Genomic DNA, 25,445 nt, shown 5'->3' on the forward strand with positions numbered 1-25,445 from the left:
TGTAATTTTTTGTAAAATGATAAAATTTGTAGGATAACTTACATGCTGTAGGATTTTTTTATTGTTGTTTTTATTGTTTTGAGACAGGGTCTCACTATATGGCCTTGGCAGTCCTGCAATTCCCTATGTAAACCAAGCTGGCCACAAGCTCATAAAGATCCTACTGCCTTTGCCTCTCAAGTGCAGGAATTAAGGCGTGTGCCACCAGACTGGCTACATTGCTATTTTTTCACACTGTCTATGGAAAAGTCTGTTCAGACCAATACTTTAGGAAGTATAATAACAGCAAGTTACAGCTTCTGTCTTGTTCAATGTGGAGCCTCAGTCTTGCACACTGAGCATACAATATTAAACCTGAGCTGCACTCCAGTCCCACAAGTTCTTAATATTAGGTTGAATAAAGTTACTGTGGTTGATTGCCCCAGAAGCCTCTATAAATACTGTTTTTGTATCACAGTTTGTTGGCTTCACTCTGAGCCGCGGTTATGATCTGCTTGCCGCATGGTCATTGTGCCTCTCTAAGTGCCTACTCTGCATAATGCAATGACATAATTGGCTCTGACTAAACACGTGTGATATTCCTGTGCAATTTAGAGTGCTTTATGAATGAGTTTGGTACTATTTTATAGCAACATACAGAACTACAACCTTGAATGTTAGTGGCTTTTTTTGTGTGTGTGATTTAATGCCCATAATGTCCACATAATATTAAACTTACTTTCAAACAGCTTTGATCGACTTCTTCATGTTTGGTATGCCACCAAATTGTGTCAGTTTTTCTATTTTTCTTTTCCATCTGTTTTCTCAAATAAGTTTCTTGGTTTTCACTTTTAATCACTACTTGCTAGTTCCCTGTAGTAGAGAGTGTGGGCCCTTTTGTTCCATCCAGCCTGGCTAGCTTACGTCTGAAATAATTACACAGAAACGGTATTCATTTAAACACTGCCTGGCCCATTATATCTAGCCTCTTCTTCCCAGCATTCAGTTCTGTCTCCCCACCTACCTAAGCTGCTGCCCTATAAAAGGCCAAGGCAATATCTTTATTCAACCAATGAAAGCAACACACAAACAAAAGAACCTCCTACACCAGTTCCCACTGTTAGTATCAATAGCTTCTGAAGAGAAATTTTTACTGGCCACCTTCCGCTTAAAATTGATAGTAGATGTTAAAAACCATGCTCTGAAGACATGTTTGTAGATGAATTTGAGTGTGTAGACAGAAATTTTATCAATAAAGTTCCATACTTTGGACTTTGAAAAATTGGATGGTAAGGTGTGCCTAATATTCTCTTATGTGTAATTATTGGTTGAAGTTGTATTACCACTTCCTTTTGTTTGGTCCATGGAGATTTCCTTTGCTTTTTATTTTTTATTTATTTATTTTTGTTATTTACCTATCTATTTATTTTGGTCTTTCTGCAAACTACTGTTAGTTAGCATTGTTTTCATTTTGATGATCCTTTGTGAAACTTGAGCTTATCACGCGCAAGCTCATGTGGTGTGATGGGAAAACTTGACCTTCATTTGCTCCCATTTGTTGGGACCCTCCTTTAAAAGTACTGTGTTTGTGAGAGAGGATCATCATGTGTCTCTGACTTGGAGGTGGACAGTGTCTGCATTCTTCAAGAACTAGACTACTGAAGCCAGCTGGTGTTGGCACATTCCTTTAATCCCAGCATTTGGGCGGCAGAGGCAGGCAGATCTCTGTGAATTTGAGGCCAGGACAGGCTCCAGACCTACAGAGAAACGCTGTCTTGAAAAACCAAGACCAAACAAAACGAAAAAAGAACTAGACTTCCTTAGATTTGTTTTTTTATTTAATCCTATCATAATGCTTAAATAGATTACCTAATTCTGTATAGGGCCAATACAGTGGCTTAGTAGGTAAAAGTGCTTGTCAACAGCTTGATAACCTGAGTTCCATCCCCAGAGCCCACATGGTAAAAAGAACTAACTCCTGCAATTGTCCTCAGACACATGCCATGGTTCATGTATTTCCCTAAATAGAAAATTAATAAGGAAATATAAAACAATTTTAAAAGTCTCTTTGTAAAAGGAAAGGATCGAATTAAATCATGACCTAACGTTTCTTTAAACTTCCCTAATCCTCCCAGATCCTCCCAAATACTCAATCTTTCTCTTTCACTCTCTTTAGAAAAGTAAACAAACAAAACCAGAAAAACCCCAAAGAAAACTATAAGAAACACACACATAAAACCCTTAAAATGCACAGAATCAGAAAACATTATAAACAAGTGAAAGACCAGTATGACAAAAGTCCCAGATAAAGCAACATGAGGCAAAGAGTCTACAGAAATAACATTGAGCTCATTTTGTGTTGGCCATCTACTGCTGTATATGGGTCCTGCCTTAAGTGTATAATAAGCCTGTGAGATTCCATTGCAAAACAACAAATTTTCCTTTGCTAGCTGGTGTAAGTTGCAGATAGCTTCTTGGTTCGGGGTGGGAGCACCTGTTCACTTTGCCTTCTCAGTGTTGCTACCCCGTCTCACTTGAGCCTGTGTAGACCTGTGCATGCTGTAGCGTCTCTGTGAATTCCTATGTGCATCAGTCCTTTGTATATTAAAAGTAAATATGTATTCTTGAAAAATCGAGAGTCCTGTTCAGTGTTAGTTCTAGTTCCAGAGGTTTGCACATCGCTCAGTCATTAGAGCATTAGATATGTTTCTGAAGAGAGCATGACCTCTACCATGCTTCTTTAAGTGATCTGTTCACACTGAGACTGATCGCTAACTCTGGTTTTATGGGAACTGAATTTAATAAAGTTTTGTAGTATAAAAATTTAGCAGATAGTCCAAACCCTAAATGGTGTGACAGAGTGACAGAGTCTTCAGGACACTGAGTTCTGGACACTGAGTTTTAAGTGTTGTGGAGTAATTTTACATTTTACAAAAACTTCTTCTACCTAATCCTTCAGTTTTCAGTATTTTCCCTTCCAGTGCAGTCTGTGGTAAATGGACACATTTGTTTAGATTCTCTTCACTTACAGAGTGGAAGCCCTTTTCCTGGGTGCCTAGTAAAGATGCAGCATTCACTGTAGTTATTGATGATTCACAGGCCATATATGAGCAGGTCTTTAGTGTATATTGCTGACAGTTCCAAATGCCTACTGTATTTGTTTGTTTGTTTGTTTACTTCATCTTCTCTCTATTCATAAGGGGTAAACAAGGAAACTTTGAAGTTTAGGAAAATTTACTGTCTCCTGTAATTAATAAGTAGGTACAAGTAAATAAAATGTTGTTGTCTCCAAGAGAATAAGTGTAAAAACAGGAATTTAAGGACCAGTGAGGTTACTCAGCAGGTTAAGGTGCCTGCCACACCAGCCTGTTGACCTGAGTTTGATCTCAGAACTCATGGAAAAGTGTAAGGAGAGAACTTACTTCACAAAGTTGTCTTCTGACCTTCCTACTTGTCTGTGTCATGGCATGTTCACATGTGTGCACACATATGTACAATTAAAAATTTTAGTGTAAAAGTAATGTTTTTTGTTGAATACAATAGTATGTTCATGGACTCCAGGTTTTTTTTGTTGTTGTTGTTTTTTGTTTCGAGACAGGGTTTCTCTGTAGCTTTGGAGCCTGTCTTGGAATTAGCTCTGTAGACCAGGCCGGCCTCATACTCATAGTGTATTCCAGTTATTAAAGGTTTTAAAATGTTTATATTCTATAAAATTAATTTTGTTTTTAGACACAATTTTGCTCTGTAGCCTGGAACTTCCTATGTTGAATGTCCCTGGTGGGCCTGGACTCTCATGGCTGTCTTTGTATCTTAGCCTTCTGAGTACAGGGTCATAGGCATGAGCCACCACAACTGGCTCTAAAATTTTATGTTAATTTTGAGATAGAGTTTTACTATATAGATCTCAGCCTTGTCTTGAACTCACTATAGTAAGTAGCCTGGGCTGCCTTGAACTTGGGATCCTCTTGCCTCTATTTCCCCAATCCCTAGTACTGAGATTATAGTATATGCCACCAAATTTTACATGCTGCCTAAAATACTTCTTAGTATTAGACCCTATTTGGCAGAACATTTGAATTCTCTTTTGTAATTCAATTCTGCCTCTCAGAAACAGAGTATCTTTTTTCCTGTTACTGGTACATGGATGCCAATACACATGTGCGTGCGTGCGCGAGCGCACACACACACACACACACACACACACACACACACACACAGTCCCAACTATCTAAATTATAAATAAACACTGATTTTACTACCTAATGGTATTGTAGTATAATAATATTGTTGTAAGGATTAAACAAGGTAATTTATTTTTTCTATTATGTTCTGTGATTTAGAAGCAACAGAGATTCCCATAATAGCCAGTCTTACAGATACTGAATAATTCCTGTTAATACTACATCTAAAACATGAGGAAAGATTTTCATTGTACCTTCTGATTCATACTTGGCAGTGCTTATTTTGTTTAAATGGTGCCGTGGTCTTGCACTGTCTGGCAAACTACTGAGCCCTATTTCTAGTCATGAACAGTACTTATATTGGTTTATGATTGAATAAATTTATTTTTATTACTATTTTATTTTATGTATGGATCTTTTTGTTTTTCGAGACAGAGTTTCTCTGTGGCTTTGGAGCCTGTCCTGGAACTAGCTCTTGTAGACCAGGCTGGTCTCGAACTCACAGAGATCCGCCTGCCTCTGCCTCCCAAGTGCTGGGATTAAAGGCGTGTATGGATCTTTTGCCTACATTAATGTCTGTGCAAGCATGATACTTTCGGAGGCCAGAAGAGGGCTTTGGATCTCTGGAGCTGCAGTTCTGAATGGTTGTGAGCTGCCATGTGAGTGCTGGTGTCCCACCCAGGTCCTCTGAAGAGCAGCCCATGTTCTCAGCCGGTGAGCCGTCTCTCCAGCCCCTGGTTCATAACTTCAATTGTGAGGGATGCTTTTTGTTTTAGTGGGACATGTTCTTTCTATATAGTCCAGGCTCGCCTGGAACTCTCACTCCTGCTGCCCGAGAGCCTCCCTCCCCATTTCTGGGTTTAAAGCATATGTTTCCATGCTCGGCTTCTGTAGGTAAACTAGAAAGGTGTATCCTTTTTTTTCCTTAAATTTCATTTCTTCTACTTCCCCATTAAAACCTGGATTTAGGCCTATGTTTTTGTTTCTGTTTGTCAGTTACGAAATATGTTCAACAAGAAGAATGTGTAAAATGCAATTTAAAGAATAATTGTAAAACCAACCCTTGACCGTGTCTGGGTCCAGAAACTCAAATCTGCCAGGTCCTTGGACTACCCCTGTCTACACTTCCTGATGATACCTTTTCAGTACACCAGAGGTCTTCCCTGTCATAACCTCTAGGAAAGTATTTACTTGCTTGTCTATGGATCTTGACCACATACCTACCTCCAAATGGAATAACACTGTCTGTCTGGTTTTGAACACCGTCCCAATCAGATATGATTGTACATACTAACTACATTGAAATTTGTTCGTTTTCATTTGAACTCATGACTAAGAACTTAAAGTAATATCTTTTCATAACTGATTATGGCAATAGTTTCTCTTTGTAGTTTTGTAAAATATGGTTTGTGATGGATTATAATACTTGTTCTTCCACATTAGTTACCACAGCTTTAATAGACAGAATGGGAGACACCAAAGACAGAGTTCGAGACGAAGCTCAGAACCTGACACTGAAGCTGATGGATGAGGTGGCACCACCTATGGTAGGCTTGCGTTGATTGAAAGTTTTCTTTTTTTTTTTTTAAAGATTTATTTATTTATTATGTATACAACATTCTGCCTCGATGTATGCCCGCACGCCAGAGGAGGGCGCCAAATCTTAGTACAGATGGTTGTGAGCCACCATGTGGTTGCTGGGAATTCAACTCAGGACCTCTGGAAGAGTAGCCAGTGCTCTTAACCTCTGAGCCATCTCTTCAGCCCTTTGTTTTGTTTTTTAAGACAGGGTTTCTCTGTTTAACAGTTCTAGCTGCTCTGGAATTCACTCTGTGGGCCAGTCTGGCCTTGAACTCATAGAGATCCACCTGCATCTGCCTCCTGAGTGCTGGGATTAAAAGTGTGCACCATCACTGCCTGGCTTGAAATCTTCTCATTAGTTGTATGGTAAGTATAGCAAAGTAATAAACCTTGAAAGCATGAATGGTAGAATTTTAAATAGTGGATTATTGCTGATGTTTTATGGAAGTTCAAATTTAAGGTGCAGTGCCAACATGTGTTTTTTATTTTCATTTAACTTTTCTATTTTTCAATTACTTACATTTTTAAAAAAAATACAGAATTATGTGATTTAACAGTATGCCAGTTGTAGTTACGCCTCACCATTTTCTGTTTTTCTTACCTGCAAATTATAAGATACTGAAAAAGAAACATTTTTTTTTCTGGTTGTATGTGTGGCCTATATTTGTAATCCTAGTAATGGGGAGGCAGAGACAGGCATGTTTTAGGCTAGTGAGAGACTTGTGACCAACAAAAGGGGGAGGTAGCTAGCACCTGAGGAACAACACACAAGATTGCCCTTTGTCTTCCACATGTACACATAGTTACTGTACTCACATTCACTCATACGCATGAACACATTTGCATATATTTATGGGCTCTTACACCAATAATGTATTGGTCTGTTTTATGTTGTTACACAACAAAATGTCTGAGGTTAGATACTTGTAACAACAACAACAAAAAGATGTATTTAGCTCATAACTTTGGGAGTCATAGTTTTGTGGACACAACTCTTGCTGTGATGTGGGGTCCATGTAGGTGCATCACCTCATGGGAGGTGGCTGCGTGATGACATAAATGTTTACATGCTTATGAGAAACTAAGAGCCAATATTTTTTTTGCTCATTATGTTTTTTAAAGGTCCTTCCATTAAAAAATTATGTATATGTATATATATGTTTGTGTAAGTATGTATGTATGTATGTATGTATGTATATATGTATATCACGTATATACAGGTACCTGCAAAAATCAGAATTGGAGTTACAGAGGCAGTTATGAGCCATTGTTCGGGTACTGGGAACTTAACTAATTTCTCTGCAAGAACAGCAATTGCTCTTAACCACTGAACCATCCCTCTAGTCCCGGGTCTTTCTGCCTCAACACTGCTGTACTGAGGACCAAGCTTCTGACACATAAACCCTTGGGACAATGACATCCACACCCTGTCATGGAAATACTTTACGGAGACTAAAAATAAGCTGACCTGTACAGCACGGTTGGGAGGCTAGCTTAAGGTTGACGTAATAGTCTCAGTGGTGTCATGTGATGCTAGATGGTTATGTTGCACATGTTTAGTAAGGCAAGAGTACTGTGTTATAAAGGGGAACTGAGTAGAAGGGATTTTATACTTCATAACAAAACTTTTCAAAAAGAGTTTTGTGGATAGTCTTTACTAATTTACATTTATTTTTTTGTTTTTGGTTTTCTTACTATGAAAAGTACTATAGATGTAAACATTTAGAGTTCCAGAGATGGATTGCTGAGACAGGTTAATAAAAATAAGATTCTCCCCTTTGGTGGTTGTAACAACAGAGCCCAGAGTCTTGTAGATCTCAGTGGCAAATGTTCTATCATTGGACTATATATCCAGCCTTAGTTAAGATTTTTAAAATTGACAAGCCTGATAACCTGAGTTCAGAGTTTGATCCCCGGGATCTATGGGAACAAGACAGCTGACTCTTGCAAGTGGTCCTCTGTCCCCACATCTTCAGTTACATGTACACAAATCACACATCACTCATCTCTCTCTGTCTCTCTCTCTCTGTCTCTTTCTCTGTTTCTCTCTCTCTCTCTCTCTCTCTCACACACACACACACACACATACACAGTGGGGGTGGAGGAAACTGTGTGTTTTGAAAGATACAGTAGAAACCTAAACAGTTGTTTTGCATTATTGGTATAAGCTTATTTTTCCTTTCTCCCCACAGACTAGATAGTCATAAAATGACCTGTACCCATTATAAGATGTTTGCGGTCATTCCCTGTGACAGTCTGTAGTAGTTGCTAAGGAGTTTTGCATCTAGGAGTGCTTCCCAGACTACTGTGCTTATAATGTCATGTAACGTGAGGGCCTGCTGCTTGTTGGGGTTTCTCTCCGGCCCAGTTCCCACAGCCGGTAAATTCCAAAGAAAATCACACAGAGATCTCCATAAGTTATAAACTGATTGGCCCATTAGCTCAGGCTTCTTATTAGCTCTTGTAGCTTATATCTATTCTTATCTATGTTAGCCACATGGCTCAGTACCTTTTTCAGTGAGGTAGGTCACATCCTGCTTCTTGGGTGGTCTGGGGAGGACTGGGAGGGATGGGTTTCCTTCTTCCTAGAATTCTCCTGTTCTCATTCTCCCACATCTACTTCCTGTCTGGTTGACCAGCCTATACTTCCTGCCTGGCCAATCAGTGTTTATTTAAAACATGATTGAGAGAATACAGACAATTCTCCCGCACCAATTTCAGAGCTGTTAGCATAGAAGAAACTGTTCATGGAAATGCTTAGATGCTTATGTATGGAGCATGATTTTCCTTACAGTTACTAAAATTTAAAGTGAAAATATGTAAATAAAAACTAGAATTGTGGTTCAGATATTAAATGGGTAGGAGCCCACAAAATCAAAAAGAGAAACCTTGTAAATATAGGTTGAGCTTCTGTTATCTGAACACTCAAAACTTTTTTGTTCATTGACATAACATTAAGACTATGCGCGGAAAATTCCACACCTGATCCATGTGACAGGCTACAGGCAAAATTTAGCTACACTAAAAATATTATATAGAAATGCTCAGGTTATGTGGTAAAGTGAGTATGAAACATAGATGAGTCTCAAGTCTAGGTTTGTGTGTCCTAGCAACAAGATTTCTGTTACCATGTAAATAATGCTAAAATTTGAAAATGCCCCAAATATGGAACTGATCCCGGATGATTTGCTTGTAAGATTAGAAGAGTTACGTTTGTCATAGCAGTCTCTGACTTTATTGCGTTTATCTACTTGTTTTCCCAATAGTACATCTGGGAGCAGCTGGCCTCTGGTTTCAAGCACAAGAACTTCCGATCTCGAGAGGGCGTGTGTCTGTGTCTTATTGAGACCTTGAACATGTAAGTTCCGTGGTTACTGAAACAACTTGCTTTCTTTTAGTCCTTCCTCAAAGTTTTTTCTTTTTTTGCAATGTGACGGAAGACTGGAAATAAATTTAAACTCAGTTGATCTCCCAAACAAAATATTTAATGCAACTTTTGGATATATAAGATATCTATTGTATTTATTTTTAAATTTGTCTCTCTCTTTTTTTTAACCATGCAGAATTGGTGGTTATAAAACTGATAATGCTAATAAGTTTGGATCTTTTCTCTGTTAGGATCTGCTTCAGAACTTCTGAACTCAATGGTGTGTACATGTTGAAGCCATTTCCCTACGTAGCTTTTACCAGTGGGCTCTAGGCTAAGGCACCATGGGTGATGGCTACAGTGATGCACCTCCCAGGACTCTGTCAGGATGGTATACAGTGCTCTAGTGGCGGCAGCAGAGTTCTTATAGCTTAGGCTTCACAGGGCTATGATATAGGCAGAAGAAATGTGTGTGAAGGCTTTTATTCTTATTCTAGAATAACTTTCCAGACTCTATGTGGGGTGATAGGTAATATGCAGTCTCTTTCGACTCTTCCTGTGGTGTGACTTCCTCTTCTTTAACTGTTCTGGGTCCTTCCTGCTAGCAAGTACAGATTGTGGCCTCTCGTCACTGCGCTTTCTAAATTTTAGTTCTCCTGTCATTTGCATTCAATCCAGACTTCAGAATGTTAGTAAACGTAAAGATCTCTTAAGTTACTTATTTCATTTCTCTGTGTATTGAGATCCACTGTCATTAAAAAAAATACTATTTCAAAAGTACATGCTCAGATTTTCTTAAGTAATTGATAGACTACCAGAGTTGTCAAAGTGCTGTTGGGTATTTTGCCCTGTTGGATCATGTGTCAAGTTGACACAAATCATAGCCATCTGAGAGGAGGGAACCTCAGTTGAGAAATGCCTTCATAAGATCCAGCTGTAAGACAGATTCAATGCAATGCCCATCAAAATCCCAAAATTCTTCAAAGACCTTGAAAGAACGGTACTCAGCTTCATATGGAAAAGCAAAAAAACCCAGGATAGCCATAAATATTCTGTACAATAAAAGAACTTCTGGAGGCATCACAATTCCTGACTTCAAACTCTCCTACAGAGCTACAGTACTGAAAACAGCCTGGTAGTGGCATACAGACAGGAGGACCATTGGAACCGAATCAAAGACCCAGATATCAATCTTCGAACACCTGATTTTTGACAAGGAAGCAAAAAATATCAAATAGAAAAAAGAAAGCATATTTAACAAGTGGTGCTGGCATAATTGGATATCAACATGTAGAAGAATGAAAATAGACCCATATCTATCACCATGCACAAAACTCAAGTCCAAATGGATCAAAGACCTCAACATAAAGCCAACCACACTGAACCTTATACAAGAGAAAGTGGGAAGTACACTTGAACGCATTGGCACAGGGAACCACTTCCTAAATATAACCTCAGCAGCACAGAAACTGAGAGAAACAATTAATAAATGGGACCTCCTGAAACTGAAAAGCTTCTGTAAGCAAAGGACATGGTCAACAAGACAAAATTACAGCCTACAGAATGGGAAAAGATCTTCACCAACCCCACATGAGACAGAGGTCAGATCCTCCAAAATATACAAAGAACTCAAGAAATTGGACACTAAAAGATCACATAATCCAATAAAAAAAAGTGGAGTAAAGACCTAAACAGAGAACTCTCAACAGAGGAATCTAAAATGGCTGAAAAAAGACACTTAAGGAAATGTTCAACATCCTTAGTCATCAGAGAAATGCAAATCAAAACAACTCTGAGATTCCATCTTACACCTGAAAGAATGGCCAAGATCAAAAACACTGATGACAACTTATGCTGGAGAGGTTGTGAGGAAAAGGTAATACTCCTGCATTGCTGGTGGGAATGCAAGCTGGTACAGCCCCTTTGGATGTCAGTGTGGCGATTTCTTAGAAAATTAGGAAACAACCTTCCTCAAGACCCAGTAATACCACGTTTGGGTATGTATCCAAAGGATGCTCAATCATGCTACAAGAACATGTGCTCAACTATGTTCATAGAAGCTTTGTTTGTCATAGCCAGAACCTGGAAACAACCTAAATGCCCCTTGATCGAAGAATAGATGAGAAAAATGTGGTACATTTACATGATGGATTACTACACAGCAGAAAAAAGTAATGACATCTTGAATTTTGCAGGAAAATGTATGGAGCTAGAAAACATATTTTGAGTGAAGTAACCCAGACCCAGAAAGACAATTATCACATGTACTCATAGGTGTTTTTTTTTTTTTTTAAATTTTTTTTATTATGTATACAATATTCTGTCTCTCTGTGTGTATGCTTGCAGGCCAGAAGAGGGCACCAGACCCCATTACAGATGGTTGTGAGCCACCATGTGGTTGCTGGGAATTGAGCTCAGGACCTTTGGAAGAGCAGGCAATGCTCTTAACCTCTGAGCCATCACTCCAGCCCTCATAGGTGGTTTTTAAACATAAAGCAAAGAAAGCCAGCCTACAAACCACAATCCCAGAAAACTTAGACAACAATGAGGACACTAAGAGAGACTTACATAGATTTAATCTACATGGGAAGTAGAAAAAGACAAGATCTGAATAAACTGGGAGCATGGGGACCTTGGGGGAGGTTGAAGAGGGAGGGGAGAGGCAGGGAGAGGAACAAAGATAAATGCAGAGCTCAATAAATATCAATAAAAAATAAACAGAGGGTAAAACACACACACACACACACACAAAGATCCAACTGTAAGGGTAAAACAGACACACACACACACACACACACACACACAGAGATCCAGCTGTCAGGCATTTTCTTAGCTTGTGATTGATATGTAAAGGCTCAGCCCATTATCGGTGGTGCCATTCCTGGCTGGTTGTCCTGGGTTCTACAAGAAAGCAGACTGAACAAGCCATGAGTGCAAGCCGGAAAGGAGCACTCCTCCATGGCTTCCGCATCAGCTTCTGCCTCCAGGTTCCTGCCCTGCTTGAGTCCTGTCCTGACTTCTTGTGGTGGTGGGCGTGTGTGCCTTTCCTCCCCTACTTGCTTTTGGCTGTTGTTTTATCACAGCAGTAGTCACCCCAACTAGGACTGCATTCGTCACACTTATCCAGGGTGGCAGTTCTTGCTGTTAGCATCACTTTGCTTGATACTTCTCTTTCTTTAATGATGGACATCCATGCTCTTCATCAAAGTTGTCAGTCAGGAGATAAAAAGAAAGGCATGGCATTGGTGGCAAACACCTTTAATCTCACCACTGGGAGGCAGAGGCAGGGGGAATCTCTGAATTCGAGACCTTCTTGGTCTACAGAGTGAGTTTCAGGACAGCCAGGGCTACATACAGAAACCCTGTCTCCAAAAACAAAAACAAAAGAAGAAGAAAAAGAAAGCATTAGGATTTTTTTTTCAGTATTTAAAATGAAACCAAAGTCTGTGTTTTCTTTCTCAAATTATATTTAGCTTTGGAGCTCAACCATTGGTCATCAGCAAGTTGGTGCCACATTTGTGTATCTTATTTGGAGATTCTAATAGTCAGGTAAGAATTTTTTTACTTTCATATATCGACTGTGTGTGTGTGTATATGTGTGTGAGAGAATGGTTGGGGGTTGCTCTATCTTGTGCTCTTGCCTTATTTAAGCCATAACTTAAATAAGTTAAGATAGAAGGTAGATAGTTAAAAGATTGCTTCCCCCCCCCTTTTTGTTTTAAGTTAAATGAAGGTTTGACTATGTTGCTCAGAATCCACTGGGTTCATGTGATCCTCCTGCTCCACCCTCCTAAGCAGCTAGGGCTACAGGCCTCTTCTCCCATTTTCTTTCTCTTCTTCCCCCTTTCTACCAGACTTTGTTTGTTTACTTATTTATTTTGAAACAAACATAAGTTTCTTGTCAGTTCTTGGACTGATATTAAAAAGTACTTAATGGTTAAATTCATGAGGTTAAGAAAATCCTGGGTTACCTCCTGTAGTCCACCTTAATGTTAACTGTGAGACTAAAGTGTCAACGGTCTACAGTCTTGAATATACTTATACCAGAACTATTGGGATTGTTGATAGCCTTGTTTAATAGGAAAGGCCGTTGTGTCTATGGTGCATCTCTTTACCTGAGCTGTCTGCTGTAGTCAGGAGGCAAGGCTTCATCTTCCTCTGAAAGTCAGTTGTAATATTGAAACGTTATCTATGAATTAGCTAGGGCATTTGGAGTAAGATTTTCCCTTCTTACAAACTGTAGTTGCCCCTCAACAGATTTATAGAGCTTTACTCTCTTCAATTGCTGTTTTATTTGCAGACAAAGGTTCTCCATTTCTTGACCAGCCTGGCCTCAAGCTCCTGAACTCAATTGATTTTTCCCACCATAGTCTCTCAGGAAGCTGGGACTACAGGTGTGTGCCACCACACCTGGTTGGTTGCTTTTTGATAGTGAGTTGTGCAAAAAAAAAAAAAAATAAGTGTTGTTTTTCAAATTGTTCTCTTAGGCCCCATTCTTTTTTCACCTCTTATATGTAATATTTACCATTGCAGCTATGTTTAAGTGTGCACTTTGGTGGTGTTAAATACATTCACATTGTATTGCGACTGTATCACCATCTCCCTGTAAAACTTTTACCTCCTCAGAACTAAGACTCTGTACCCATGAGACAACTTCCCATTACCTCCCCAGCTGCTGGCAACTACCACTCTTCATCATAATTTGACTACTCCAGGTACCTAGTGGAAGCAAATCAGACAATAGTTGTCCCTTTTGTTCGATCCCATTTAGTATAATGTCCACAAGTTATCCATGTCGCAAAATGTGTCAGGATTTCTCTCTTCTTTCTAAGGTTGAGTTATTTTCCAGTAACACAGACATCACATTTTATGTATATAGACATACAGGAATAGGAATTGTTTTGTTTGTTTTTTCCTACCTTTTGACTATTCTGAATAATTTCAGAAATACTGATGTAAAAATATCTTTTTGAGTTCAGTACACATTTTTGAAGATATTTTTATTCCAGGAAATTAATTAACTGTACTTTAAGTTAATAAAATTACAATTTTTGAAATCCCAATTGGTAGCTTTTATTCACAGGTTTCTATTAACCATCTCCCACCTTCTTTCTTTTTTTTTTCTTCTTTGTTTTTTTTTTTTTTTCTTTTCCTTTTCTTTGGAAGGTAGTAGGGATTGAACCTAAAGATCTCACACATGCTGGGCAAGTGCTTTACCACTAAGATATTGCTCCTTCTTTAAATGGGTTTTGTAGGGCTTTTTGTTTTGTTTTTTTGTTTCTTTCAAACTTTGGTTTTGGGTTTCCATTAATAATATGTCATATTATAATTTTCTCAGGGACTGAAAAGACATTAAAATGAACTTTTAATTAAGTTGGCCTGCTAGTTTGTTGTTACCTTGAAAGGAAGTACGTGTTACGTGTAAGTTTTCTTTTAAATGTCTTGAATTCTTTAACAGGTGAGAAATGCTGCAATATCGGCTGTAGTGGAGATTTATAGACATGTAGGAGAGAAGCTGAGATCTGATCTGTGTAAGAGAGACATTCCCCCTGCTAGGTAAGTCTTTCTAAATTTACATTTTGCTCTAGTTTTTAGTAGGTTTTTTTTTTTTTTCCCCTGAGACAGGTTTTGAGACAGCTGTTTTGGAACTTGCTCTTTTAGACCAGGCTGGCCTTGAACTCACAGAGAGATCCACCTGCCTCTGCCTCCTGGAGAGCTGGGATTAAAGACCACGCCTGGCCTATTGCTATGGATTTTTAAAGTTGTAATTTTGTTCACCTTATTAAAGTAAAATATTATAGTCACGTGTGCTGGCATGCACCTTTAGTTCCAGCACTTGGGAAGTGGAGGCAGGCAAATGTCTATGAGTTGGCGACCAACCAGACCTGCATAGAGAGTTCCATCCGGGACAGCTAGGGATCCATAGCATCTACATATCCTGAGTTTTCTGGAACCAATTTATAGAAGTAAAGTTACATATCTAGACAGTTGGCACTCATGTAGCTTCAGTTTTCCTTCAGCTCAGCTGTGTAAGTACTTAATATTTCCAGCGTAGGGTTTGTGTGAATTAGACTTTTCTCCATAGATAGTCCTGTCACCTGAGAAGATAGTTTATTTTTCCCAATCTGTATAGTTTTCATTTCTCTTTCTTGTCTTTGTTGTTTCCTGTGTGCTGTTAAGAAAGAGTAGAATGGGGGTCCATTCCTGCCTTGTTCTGATCTTAGAAAATTTCTAGTTTCTTAGCATTAAGAATGATGCTAGTTGCTAGGGTGATGGTACACACTTTCAATTCCAGTTCTTGGAAGACAGAGGCAGGTGGATCTCTGTGAGTTTGGGGCTGGTGAGATCCTGTCTCCAGAAAAAAAAAATAATGTAAGTTGTAGGCTTTTGGTAAGTGTTCCTTTTTCTTAGGAGTTGATATTATTTTACATTACAGTTTATTTGGCCTGTGAGTGACATTGTAGGTGAAGGTCAGGGGACAACATGGGGGAATCACCACATCAGCTGGCTTTGGAACAAGCACCTTTTTGCCAATTGTCTATCTTTCTGCTCCTAAACATTGATTCTAGTGAACTTTTTAGGTATGAAGAGTTAAAACTAAAAATCAATTAAGCATTTTAAGTGTAAAGGTGGCCTGGGCAAAGTGATTTTTTGTTTGTTTGTTTTTCAAGACAGGGTTTCTCTGTATAACAGCCCTGGCTGTCCTTGAACTAGCTCTTGTAGACCAGCTGGCCTTGAACTCACAGAGATCACCTACTTCTGCCTCCCCAGTGCTAGGATTAAAGGCAAGTGTCACCAGGTGAATCTCTGTGAGTTCAAATCCTGTAGACCAGGCTGATCTCGAACTCATAGAGATCCACCTGCCTCTGCCTCTTGAGTGCTGGGATTAAAGGTATGTACCACCAGGCGAATCTCTGTGAGTTTGAGGCCAACCTGGTCTACAGAGAGAATTTGCTAATTGTTTTAATGGCTACCCCTAACATCTTTTCCATAGAGTCCAGGTTGTAACCATTTATTTTTGACTAGTATTGTTTATAACTATCAGTTGTCTGTGTTTTCCTTTTCTTTCTTTTGGGGTGGTGGTGGTGTTTGAGGCAGAGTTTCTCTGTGTAGCCCTGGCTGTTCTGGTACACATTCTATAGACCAGGCTGGCCTCAAACTGAGAGATCCACCTGTCTCTGCTTCCCAAGTGCTGGGATTAAAGGTATGCGCCGTCTGCATTTTTAACAGTAGCTTATATTGTTGATCTTATTACTGATTTTTGGTTTCTGGTGGTAAAATTTTCAGGCTACATTGGATGGGTAGCACAAATAATAAAAACCCAGAGACAGATATTGAGTTCAACCCGAAGATTAGAAAAGCAAAGCAACCAAGCCACCAGGGAGCTCTTACCTCTCTGAAATCTTCAGTCTGAAAGAGGGCAAGTGCTAGGATTATAGGAGCATACCACCACCAGCCGTCCTCTGTGGTTGACTAGTGTGGCTGCTGGGATTAAAGGTATGTGCCACCACTGCCTGGCCTATATAACTGACTGGTGTGCTTGTTTTGCATTCTGATCTTCAGGCAAGCTTTATTTATTAAAATACAAATGAATATCACTACATTTCTTAGTTTTGTCTGAAATAAAAAGAAGGCAATAAGTAATATAAGAAAAAACAATATACGGTAAGTACAATAACTATGTATAAAATATATTCAGGCAATAAATACATCAACAATGTCTAATCCATTTCCATTTCACAAATTCAGAGAAAATCCTCCATAGCTATCCTAATTTGATGAGTCAAAAAATCTTATACCTAGTTTACTTTCTATTATAATTTGCTTTCTGCATCTGGTAAATAAGGAAAGCTATAACTTTAACTAGTTTTCAATTCCCTCAGAGACCTAAGAAGGAAATAATATTGACTGAATATAACATGTGGGCCTGCTTGTTGGGGGTTTCTCTTCTGCCCAGTTCCCACAGCCGGCAAGTCCCAAAGAAAATCACACAAAGGTCTCCATAAGTTATAAACTGATTGGCCCATTAGCTCAGGCTTCTTATTAACTCTTGTAACGTATATTAGCCCATTATTCTTATCTATGTTAGTCACATGGCTCAGTACCTTTTTCAGTGAGGCAGGTCACATCCTGCTTCTTTGGTGTCTGGACAGGACTGCAGAAAGAGCTTCCTTCTTTCCAGAATACTCCTGTTCTCATTGCCCTGCCTCTACTTCCTCTCTGGTTGTCCCGCCTATACTTCCTGCCTGGCTACTGGCCCATCAGTGTTTATTTAAAACATAATTGACAGAATATAGACAATTCTCCTGCACCAACTGAGTAAGCAAAAACTGTGAGCAAGCGAATGTGGGAAATAACAGAAATAGCTGGCTGCCTAGACAGTTACACAAAGTTCCTGTGCAACATTGGGGCCATTCATCTTTGACCTATAGGCCTAGCATGATCGACATACTTTTCTGTGAAGAAGGATATTCTGAAGAGCTGTCCCTCCTTGTCTTGAAAGTGTTTGACAGTCATTTTCTTTTTTGCCCTGCTTATCCAATTAGGATGGCACACTGTCAGCAGTTGAGGCAAGGACATTGTCTTGCCCAGTGACTTACTTTTGTCACAAAGAAAGTAAACTCCATCCATGTTCAATGCCCATTATCTTCTGTGTAGTAGAATGGTGCTGCCAAGAGCAGACATGTCTCATTGTCTCAAAAAGGAGCCTATATTATTAAAATATCTTTAATACCATATTCTGTCGGTCTCTGAAGTGTTTGAAGATGACCTGTCTATCTAAACTATATCTTTGTTTGACCTTGAAAACATACCTTATGTAACTAAAAGTTCGATTGTAATAGGTGATTAACTACTAACCTGCATTTCCTTATTATCCTAAATTGTTGGTAATAATAATTTTCAAGGACTAGAAGTTTGCATTATATTGTTAAGTGAGTTGTATAGGTACAATACTTTAAACAAGAGTAGAAATGTGTATACAGTATGTTCTAAGAAAATCTCAAATTTGTATCAATATACGAAAGGCCAATCCTGTGTAAAACATTTAAAACTAGTAGTTGTTTTTTAAAAGTAGATCCAATAATCTACCTTTTTATCTGATCATATTTTTATCGTCCCTTTATTTTTTTCAGAGTAGATTTAGTAATCTACCCTTTAATCTATCATCTGTATCCCCTTTTTTTCTTTTCAAAATAAGAACCTTGTATCTAATTTCCTTTGTTTAACTTTCCTCTTGACTGTAGCCAGTAAAAACTTGTAAGCAGCCCCATAAACAATGACAAATATCCATACCTGATTGAATGACCACAAACCACCCACCCCACCTCTTGGGAATATGTATGTCATGCTCTTAAATTTACTTCCTTCTGTCTGAGGGTGGCAGTATCTTTAGGTGATCCTGAAAACAAAAAATTGGATCAATTGTCAAGTTGTGGGAGAGGTAGCTGTATTATTTGTTGTCCAGTCTCTGCATAATGGGAAAGTATAGGGCTTGTCTCAAGTCCTGGCTAGAGTAGTCTTGTGAGGCTGGATCGTCTCAGCTAGCCACCTGGAAATAGTTCTTAGTAGTTTGTAGTCCAAAAGCCAATATTTAGGTGTTGTTCTTCAGCTTAGTGGTGTTATCATAGTCCTGAAGGAATCATTGTTGTAGGACCCCATCCTCCTTATGGAGACTTCAAAGATCGCTGTTAGGCATGTTCATGGTTCACTGCAGAAAACTTATAGAGACTCAAACCCAAAATCATGTACAGTAAGGTAGATGAAACGTTTCTTTCTAGAATTGGTTAGTACTCTATATGACCATTAAAATCATGACAAAAGCTTAAAAAATATGTGTATATATTAATATTATAAAATTTATACCTTAAGAAAAGCTGTTAAAGAATCAATATAAAACCAAAGGATTATGAGGTTGGTGGCAATAAAATAGTCCTTAAATATTTGTTTTTCTTCAGTCTCATGTCAGGTGACTCTTCTGACATGAGACAGAGATTTTGGATTTCACTTTAATAAGCATCTTGGGTTTAGAGAAAGAGAGAGCCACACTCCTACTACAAAGCCAGCTTTGACTTTTTATTAGACTGGGACTGCAAAAAGACTTTTTGCATTATATGTCTATAGAGAACTGCAGAAACAAACATTTGGAAAGATTTATGAAATTTTATCCTGTTCGAAATGTGATATACCAATAAGCCAATTTACTTTTTTTTAAAGGATTTATTTCTTTATTATGTATTCAGTGTTTTGCCTGCATGTATCCCTGTAGGCCAGAAGAAGGCACCAAATCTCATTACAGAGGCTTATGAGCAGATGTGGTTGCTGGGAATTAAACTCAGGACCTTTGGAAGAACAGGCAAAGCTCTTAACCACTGAGCCATCTCTCCAGCCCAATTTACTCTTTTTGGAGGGACATTTTTTTTCTGGACGATTTGTCCTTTTTGTTCAGATGTCTAATTTGTCCAGTAATCTTCAGATTCCTAAAGCAAATCCTTAAGGCTCGATGCCTTTACTCTCCTAAATTTTGTGGAGATTCTCTTTTGGTAAATTATATCTGGTCAAATAAAAAAAAAATTGTTAGTTTTATAGGTTAGTTTGGATTAAACGACCATGGTACTTAATGAACTATCATCTCTTCTAATTAAGAGGTATCTCTGTCCAAATTGAATATATATACATAGGTGTGTGTGTGTGTATATTTCTTTATTATGTATTCAGTGTTTTGCCTGCATGTATCCCTGCAGGCCAAATGATTAAAATAAACTAGAAAAATGCCCCCCCCCCCCTCTCTCTCAGACAAGATTTCTATGTGTAACAGTCCTAGCTGTCCTGGACTGTGTGTGTGTGTGTGTGTGTGTGTGTGTGTGTGTGTGTGTGTGTGTGTGTGTATGCTTGTTCCTACAGATCCTTTTGGATCTGGAGTTACAGGAAGTTGTAAACCACCCTAAGTAGTTGTTGGGAACTGAACCCATGTTGTCTGGAAGAGTATTAAGCGTTCTTAACTGCTAAGCTGTCTGGCCAATCCCTACTTTGTCTTTAGAAGTTAGACTTGGGAGACATCTTCTTGTGTTGTAGATAGAAGCTTCCTTAACTGCATGCAGTTCCATTTATCTTACACTCTGTGACTGGATATTTTACTTTCTTGGCAGTGTTTCCGCCCCCCCTCCCCCACCCGTACATGATATTTTGTTAGTTAAAAAAATGATTCATGTGTTTGTGTGGACAAAGCTTTGTACCCGTGCACAGAGCAGGGCAGTCTATAGGTCTTAGTTCTCTCTCCATCATATGATTTTTAGGGAAGGAGTTGAGGCTGTCAGGGTGGGCAGCAAACACACTTAACTTGATGAACCATCTTGCTAGGTCTGTTTTCTTTGTTAACTTTTAGCTTAGCATTAAATAAAGTAGGGAGCCAGCAGTGGTGGTGTATGGCTTTAATCACAGCACTTGGAAGGCAGAGGCAGGCAGATCTCTGCGAGTTTGAGGCCAGCCTGGTCTACAATGTGAGTTTCAAGACAGCTAGGACTGTTACACATAGAAATCTTGTCTCTAAGGAGAGAGAGAGAGATAGAGAGAGGGAGAGAGAGAGAGAGAGAGAGAGAGAGAGAGAGAGAGAGAGAGAGAGAGAGAGAGAGAGACTGGGGGGCATTTTTCTACTTTATTTTAATCATTTGTGCTCCTCACTGCCCCCATATACTCCTGTGCACTCCTAGTCGTTCCCTTCCTTTACCTAGATAGACCTCCCTTTTGTTTTCTTGTTTATAATCTGTTGCCCACTTCGATGATCTTAAGATCCTGTGTCTTCCTTTCTTATTATCATCTTTCTAGTTTCATGACTTTCACATCTATTTTAAATGCAAACACACACACACACACATATATATATCTGTATATATAAATGCAAATGTAAAATTTTTAATTTAGGATCTGCATATAAGAGAAAACTTACTTGTCTTTTTATTTTGTTTTGTTTTATTTTTTGAGACATTTTCTTTGTATAGCCCTGGCTGTCTTGGGACTTGCTCTTAGACCAGGCTGACCTCAAACTTACAGATCCATCTGCCTCTGCCTCCTGAGTGCTGGGATTAAAGGTGTGTGCCACTACTGCCTGGTACTATTTGTCTTTCTGAATCTGGTTTATTTTACTTAATGTATTGTCTTTCAGTTCCATCTATGTTCTTGCACATGTTGCAGTTTTATTTTGCTTTATAGCTGCATAAACTTTCATTGTGTATGTACCAAAGTTTCTTTATCCATTCATCTATTGATGGGCATCTAAGTAAGAGTTTCCACTTCTTAGCTATTAACAAGTATTTCCAGGGGTGGGGTGACTTAGTGTGCTTTGGGTCTACTGAAGAATTGTATAACCATGTCATATGGTAGCTCTGTTTGTTTGTCACTTCATTTTAACGTAGCGCTCAGTCCTTTCCTGTATGAATGTAGGGAGAATTCTGGGTGTTTGTTTGAAGCAATGCCTCATGCCTTAGCCCAGGCCTGGAACTCATAAAATCCTCCTGATGTCTGGTGTTCCAGTCATGTATCACCATGTCCAACATGAATGGAGATTTCTGTGTCCCATCTTGGCCTATATTAAGGCAAAGCTCCAACCCCTGACTGATTCAGTGCTTTTGGTACTAGTCATACTTGATGAAGCACTGAGAACTTGGTGAGGAGCTGCCCCTCCTGACTCCCAGTCTGCTGTTTGTTTGTGCAACCTGAAGATGCTCCCCTCACAGGTGCTAGGAAACCAAGTGACAGCTTTGTGTTTTAAGTGTGTAATGAAATGTTTTTTTTCCAGTCTGCAAGATATTTTATATTGTTTCTTGATGTTTGAGCTTGTTTTATTAATAATGCTTTGAATTGTTAATATACTAGACACATATCAATAGGAAATCATAAATTTCTACAGGGTAAAATTTGGCTTTATTTTTATTTATCCTCTCTTTTTCTCTTTAACTATGATAGTTTCCTTTTTTGTTTTAATATACAATATCAAGAACTGATTTTATGTTGACACATATTTGATATCTTTTTGTCATAGTGGCTACATTCTAACTTTAATTTTCCTGCTGCTTGCTTTTTAGTTTCCAAATTTCATGTTAGATAGAGCTAAGTCTAAAGTTATGTTTTGCTCACACTCATATTTATATTAAAGCCATTCTGTTTTAAGCAACTGAAGAACAGTTAAATCATAGTTTTAAAATAATATAAAGATATATTCCCTCTCAGATAGTCTTCAGAAATTGCTTGTTGACAATTGTGTACTAGCTTAGCACTACACGGTGCTACACTTGGGTCACTGAAACATCACTGTGAGTTCAGAAATAAGCTCTTATCTTTATGGGTCATTGATACACATCAGCTGTGCCAAGACCATGCAGAACAGCAAGGGTTGCTTGCTGTATTCTCCAAAGACCCACACGTAGAGTTCCATCCCCTTACAGAATCACCCAAGATGAGCTCAGAATGAATCAAAGGAGCTAAAGTGATACACCACTTACAAATTGTTAGATAGCTTTCAACATTTGAAACCAAATCATATGCACCAAGGGAAAATATTAATAAATTTGATCTATCAATGATGAATACAGCAGTGTGGCAGCATACAGAATCAATTTGCACAAATCAATAGCTTTTCTTTATAACAACAACAAACACAGAGAAAAAGATCATAGACACATCTCCAGTCACAATAGTCTCAAAGAAAATAAAATACCTAAGAATAAACATGACCAAGGGAGTGAAGGATCCCTACTGTGAAGACTTTAGACCTCTGAAGAAAGACAGAAAAAGACAGAAGATGGAAAGACATCCCTTGCTCATGGGTTGGTAAAGTTAACATTATGAAAAGGACTATTTTACCACAGAAATAGAAAAAAAATTCTAAAATTCATATGGAAACATAAAAACCCCTGGATAGCCAAAACAATCCTGAGCAAAACAAACAAACAGACAGACAAACAAATAAAACAAAATGCAACCAACTAAGATAACCCATAAAAACAACAGCAATGCTGGAGAGGTTACCATTCTAGATCTCAGCATATATTACAGAGCCATAATAATAACAGTAATATGGGGCTGGTCCAAAAAAAGACAGGCAATCAGTAGAACAAATCAAAGACCCAGTGTAAGTTCCTGTAGCTTCAGCCATTTTCTCTTTTCTTAAGGATTTCTCTGTGTAGCCTTTCTTGGCTATCCTGGAACTAGCTCTGTAAATCAGGCTGTCCTCAAACTTATAGATATCCACCTGCCTCCTCTTCCCAAGTGCTGGGATTAACATCATGCACCACCACTGCCCAGCCAGTCATTTCATATTTGATAAAGGTGCTAAAAACGTAAGATGTGAAAAAAGAAAGCATCTTTAGGCCGGGTGGTGGTGGTGCACACCTTTAATCCCAACTCACAGGAGGCAGAATCAGGTAGATCTCTGTGAGTTCAAGGCCAGCCAGGGCTACACAGAGAAACCCTGTCTCAAAAACCCAAAAGAAAGAAAACATCTTCATTGACTAGTGCTGGGACAACTGGATGTCCATACATAGACGAATGGAATTAGATCCATATCTATCACCTTGCACAAAAACTAACGCCACATGGACAAAGACCTAACTGTAAAACCTGAAACACTGGTACTGCCAAAAGAAAACATAGGCAGTGCCTACAGGATATAGGAACAGGAAAAAACTTTTGAATAGGACTCTGTTTGCCCTAAAATTAAGGCCAGCAACTGACAAGTAGGATTTCACAAAAGTAAAAAGCTTCTACACACCTAAAAAAAATTAGTTGGGTGAAGAGGAAGCTTAAAAATTGGGAGAGAATCTTTGCTACTTATAAATCTGAAAGAGGATTAATACCCAGAATATATAAAGAACTCAAAAAACAATGAATCATAAACAAACAAACAAATGGCCCATTAAAAAATGTGGGTGTAGGACTTGGACAGGGAGTTTTCAAAAGAAGAAAAACAAAATATCTAAGAAATGTCTCAAAAAATATTTATCATCCCTAGTAATTAGGGAAATGGAAATCAAAACAATTTCTAGATTTTATTTTACCCCAGTTTATATGGAGATGAGTGTGGAGAATTCTCAGGAAACTAAAAATAAATGTACCATATGACCCAGCAGTACCACTCCTTGGCATATGCCCAAAAGGACTTGACGTACTACACAGATAGTTGCTTGGTCATGTTCATTGCTGCTGTGTTCATAGTAGCTAGGAAATAAAAACAACCTAAATACCGCTCAGATGACAAATGGGTAACGAAAATGGGGCTCATAAACACCGTGGGATACTATTCGCTGTAGAGAAAAAGTGAAACCATGAACTCTGCTGATAAATGGATGAAACTAGAAAGATCATTTTGAGTGAAGTGACCCAGTTCCAGAGGAATAAATGTCTCATCAGAGGTTCCTAGATTCAGGTCTTCAAGTGTGAGTACATACACTGGCGCGATTGTTGAAAACAGGAAAGAAAGAGATCATTGTTACAGTGGAGGCTGGGCAGGTAGTGGATCAATAGAGAGGGAAATAGCAGGGCCCAGCTCATGTGATGGGGGAAAAGGAAAAATGTGGTGGGGCTGTAACTAGGGGTGGATGGGGGGATAACTACAGAAGAAGGGAGGTAAAATAACAATAAGGATGTCTGGAAAAAGTCATAGGAATCATACTATTAACAATCTACCTCAAAAAACCTATAATACACATTAAAGTTACATATAAATATTCATATATAGTTTAAATGAAATTCTCTCACTTGGGCTGACAATACTTCATTTAAGAGCCAAGACCATCTAACAGAAACTTCAACACCAGGAATCAGAATCTCTGTTTTGAATTGTTGGTCAGGTTGTCCAAGATACTCCTAAAATATTACAGGCTATTGCTGTTTGCTTTTTTTTTGTGTGTGTGTGTGTCCCCTGAGACAGGGTTTCTCTGTGTAACCAATGTGGCTGTCCTAGAACTTGCTTTTGTAGACCAGGCTGACCTCAAACTCACATAGATCCATCTGCCTCTGTATCTGCCTCCGCCTCCCGAGAGTTGGGATTAAAGGCATGCACCACCTAATTAAATACTTTTTGAAAGAGGGTATATAGATAGCTATGAACACATAAAATGATGCTGAATATTATTTAGCTATGTAAGAAATTCTGATCAAAACTACATACCTCAAAACAAAACAAAGCTCCCTACCTCTTCACCCCACCATAGGTAACAAAGAATAAAAGGATGAAATTTACATGGGAACATAAAATAATAAAGAAATTGGGAAAATAGTTTATAACTCTTTTGAATGTCAATCATAGAGCTATCACATGACCCAGCAAGTTCCACTCATAGGTA

The 25,445-nt window shown here is 38.6% G+C and overlaps 1 protein-coding gene across 4 annotated transcripts in view; it reads left to right on the forward strand.

Annotated features, from left to right (window-relative positions):
• The window catches only part of Clasp2 (cytoplasmic linker associated protein 2), a 197,881-nt gene that overhangs the window by 14,471 nt on the left and 157,965 nt on the right, over positions 1–25,445 (forward strand). For all 4 annotated transcript variants that reach the window (XM_038321526.1, XM_038321528.1, XM_038321527.1 and 1 more), the window contains exons 3-6: positions 5,604–5,707; positions 9,008–9,099; positions 12,582–12,657; positions 14,567–14,664. In XM_038321526.1, coding sequence (XP_038177454.1) covers positions 5,604–5,707; positions 9,008–9,099; positions 12,582–12,657; positions 14,567–14,664 — 370 coding nt within the window. The remainder of the gene's footprint in view (positions 1–5,603; positions 5,708–9,007; positions 9,100–12,581; positions 12,658–14,566; positions 14,665–25,445) is intronic.

This window comes from Arvicola amphibius, chromosome 3 (assembly GCF_903992535.2).
Source record: "Arvicola amphibius chromosome 3, mArvAmp1.2, whole genome shotgun sequence".
Taxonomy (NCBI): Eukaryota; Metazoa; Chordata; class Mammalia; order Rodentia; family Cricetidae; genus Arvicola; species Arvicola amphibius.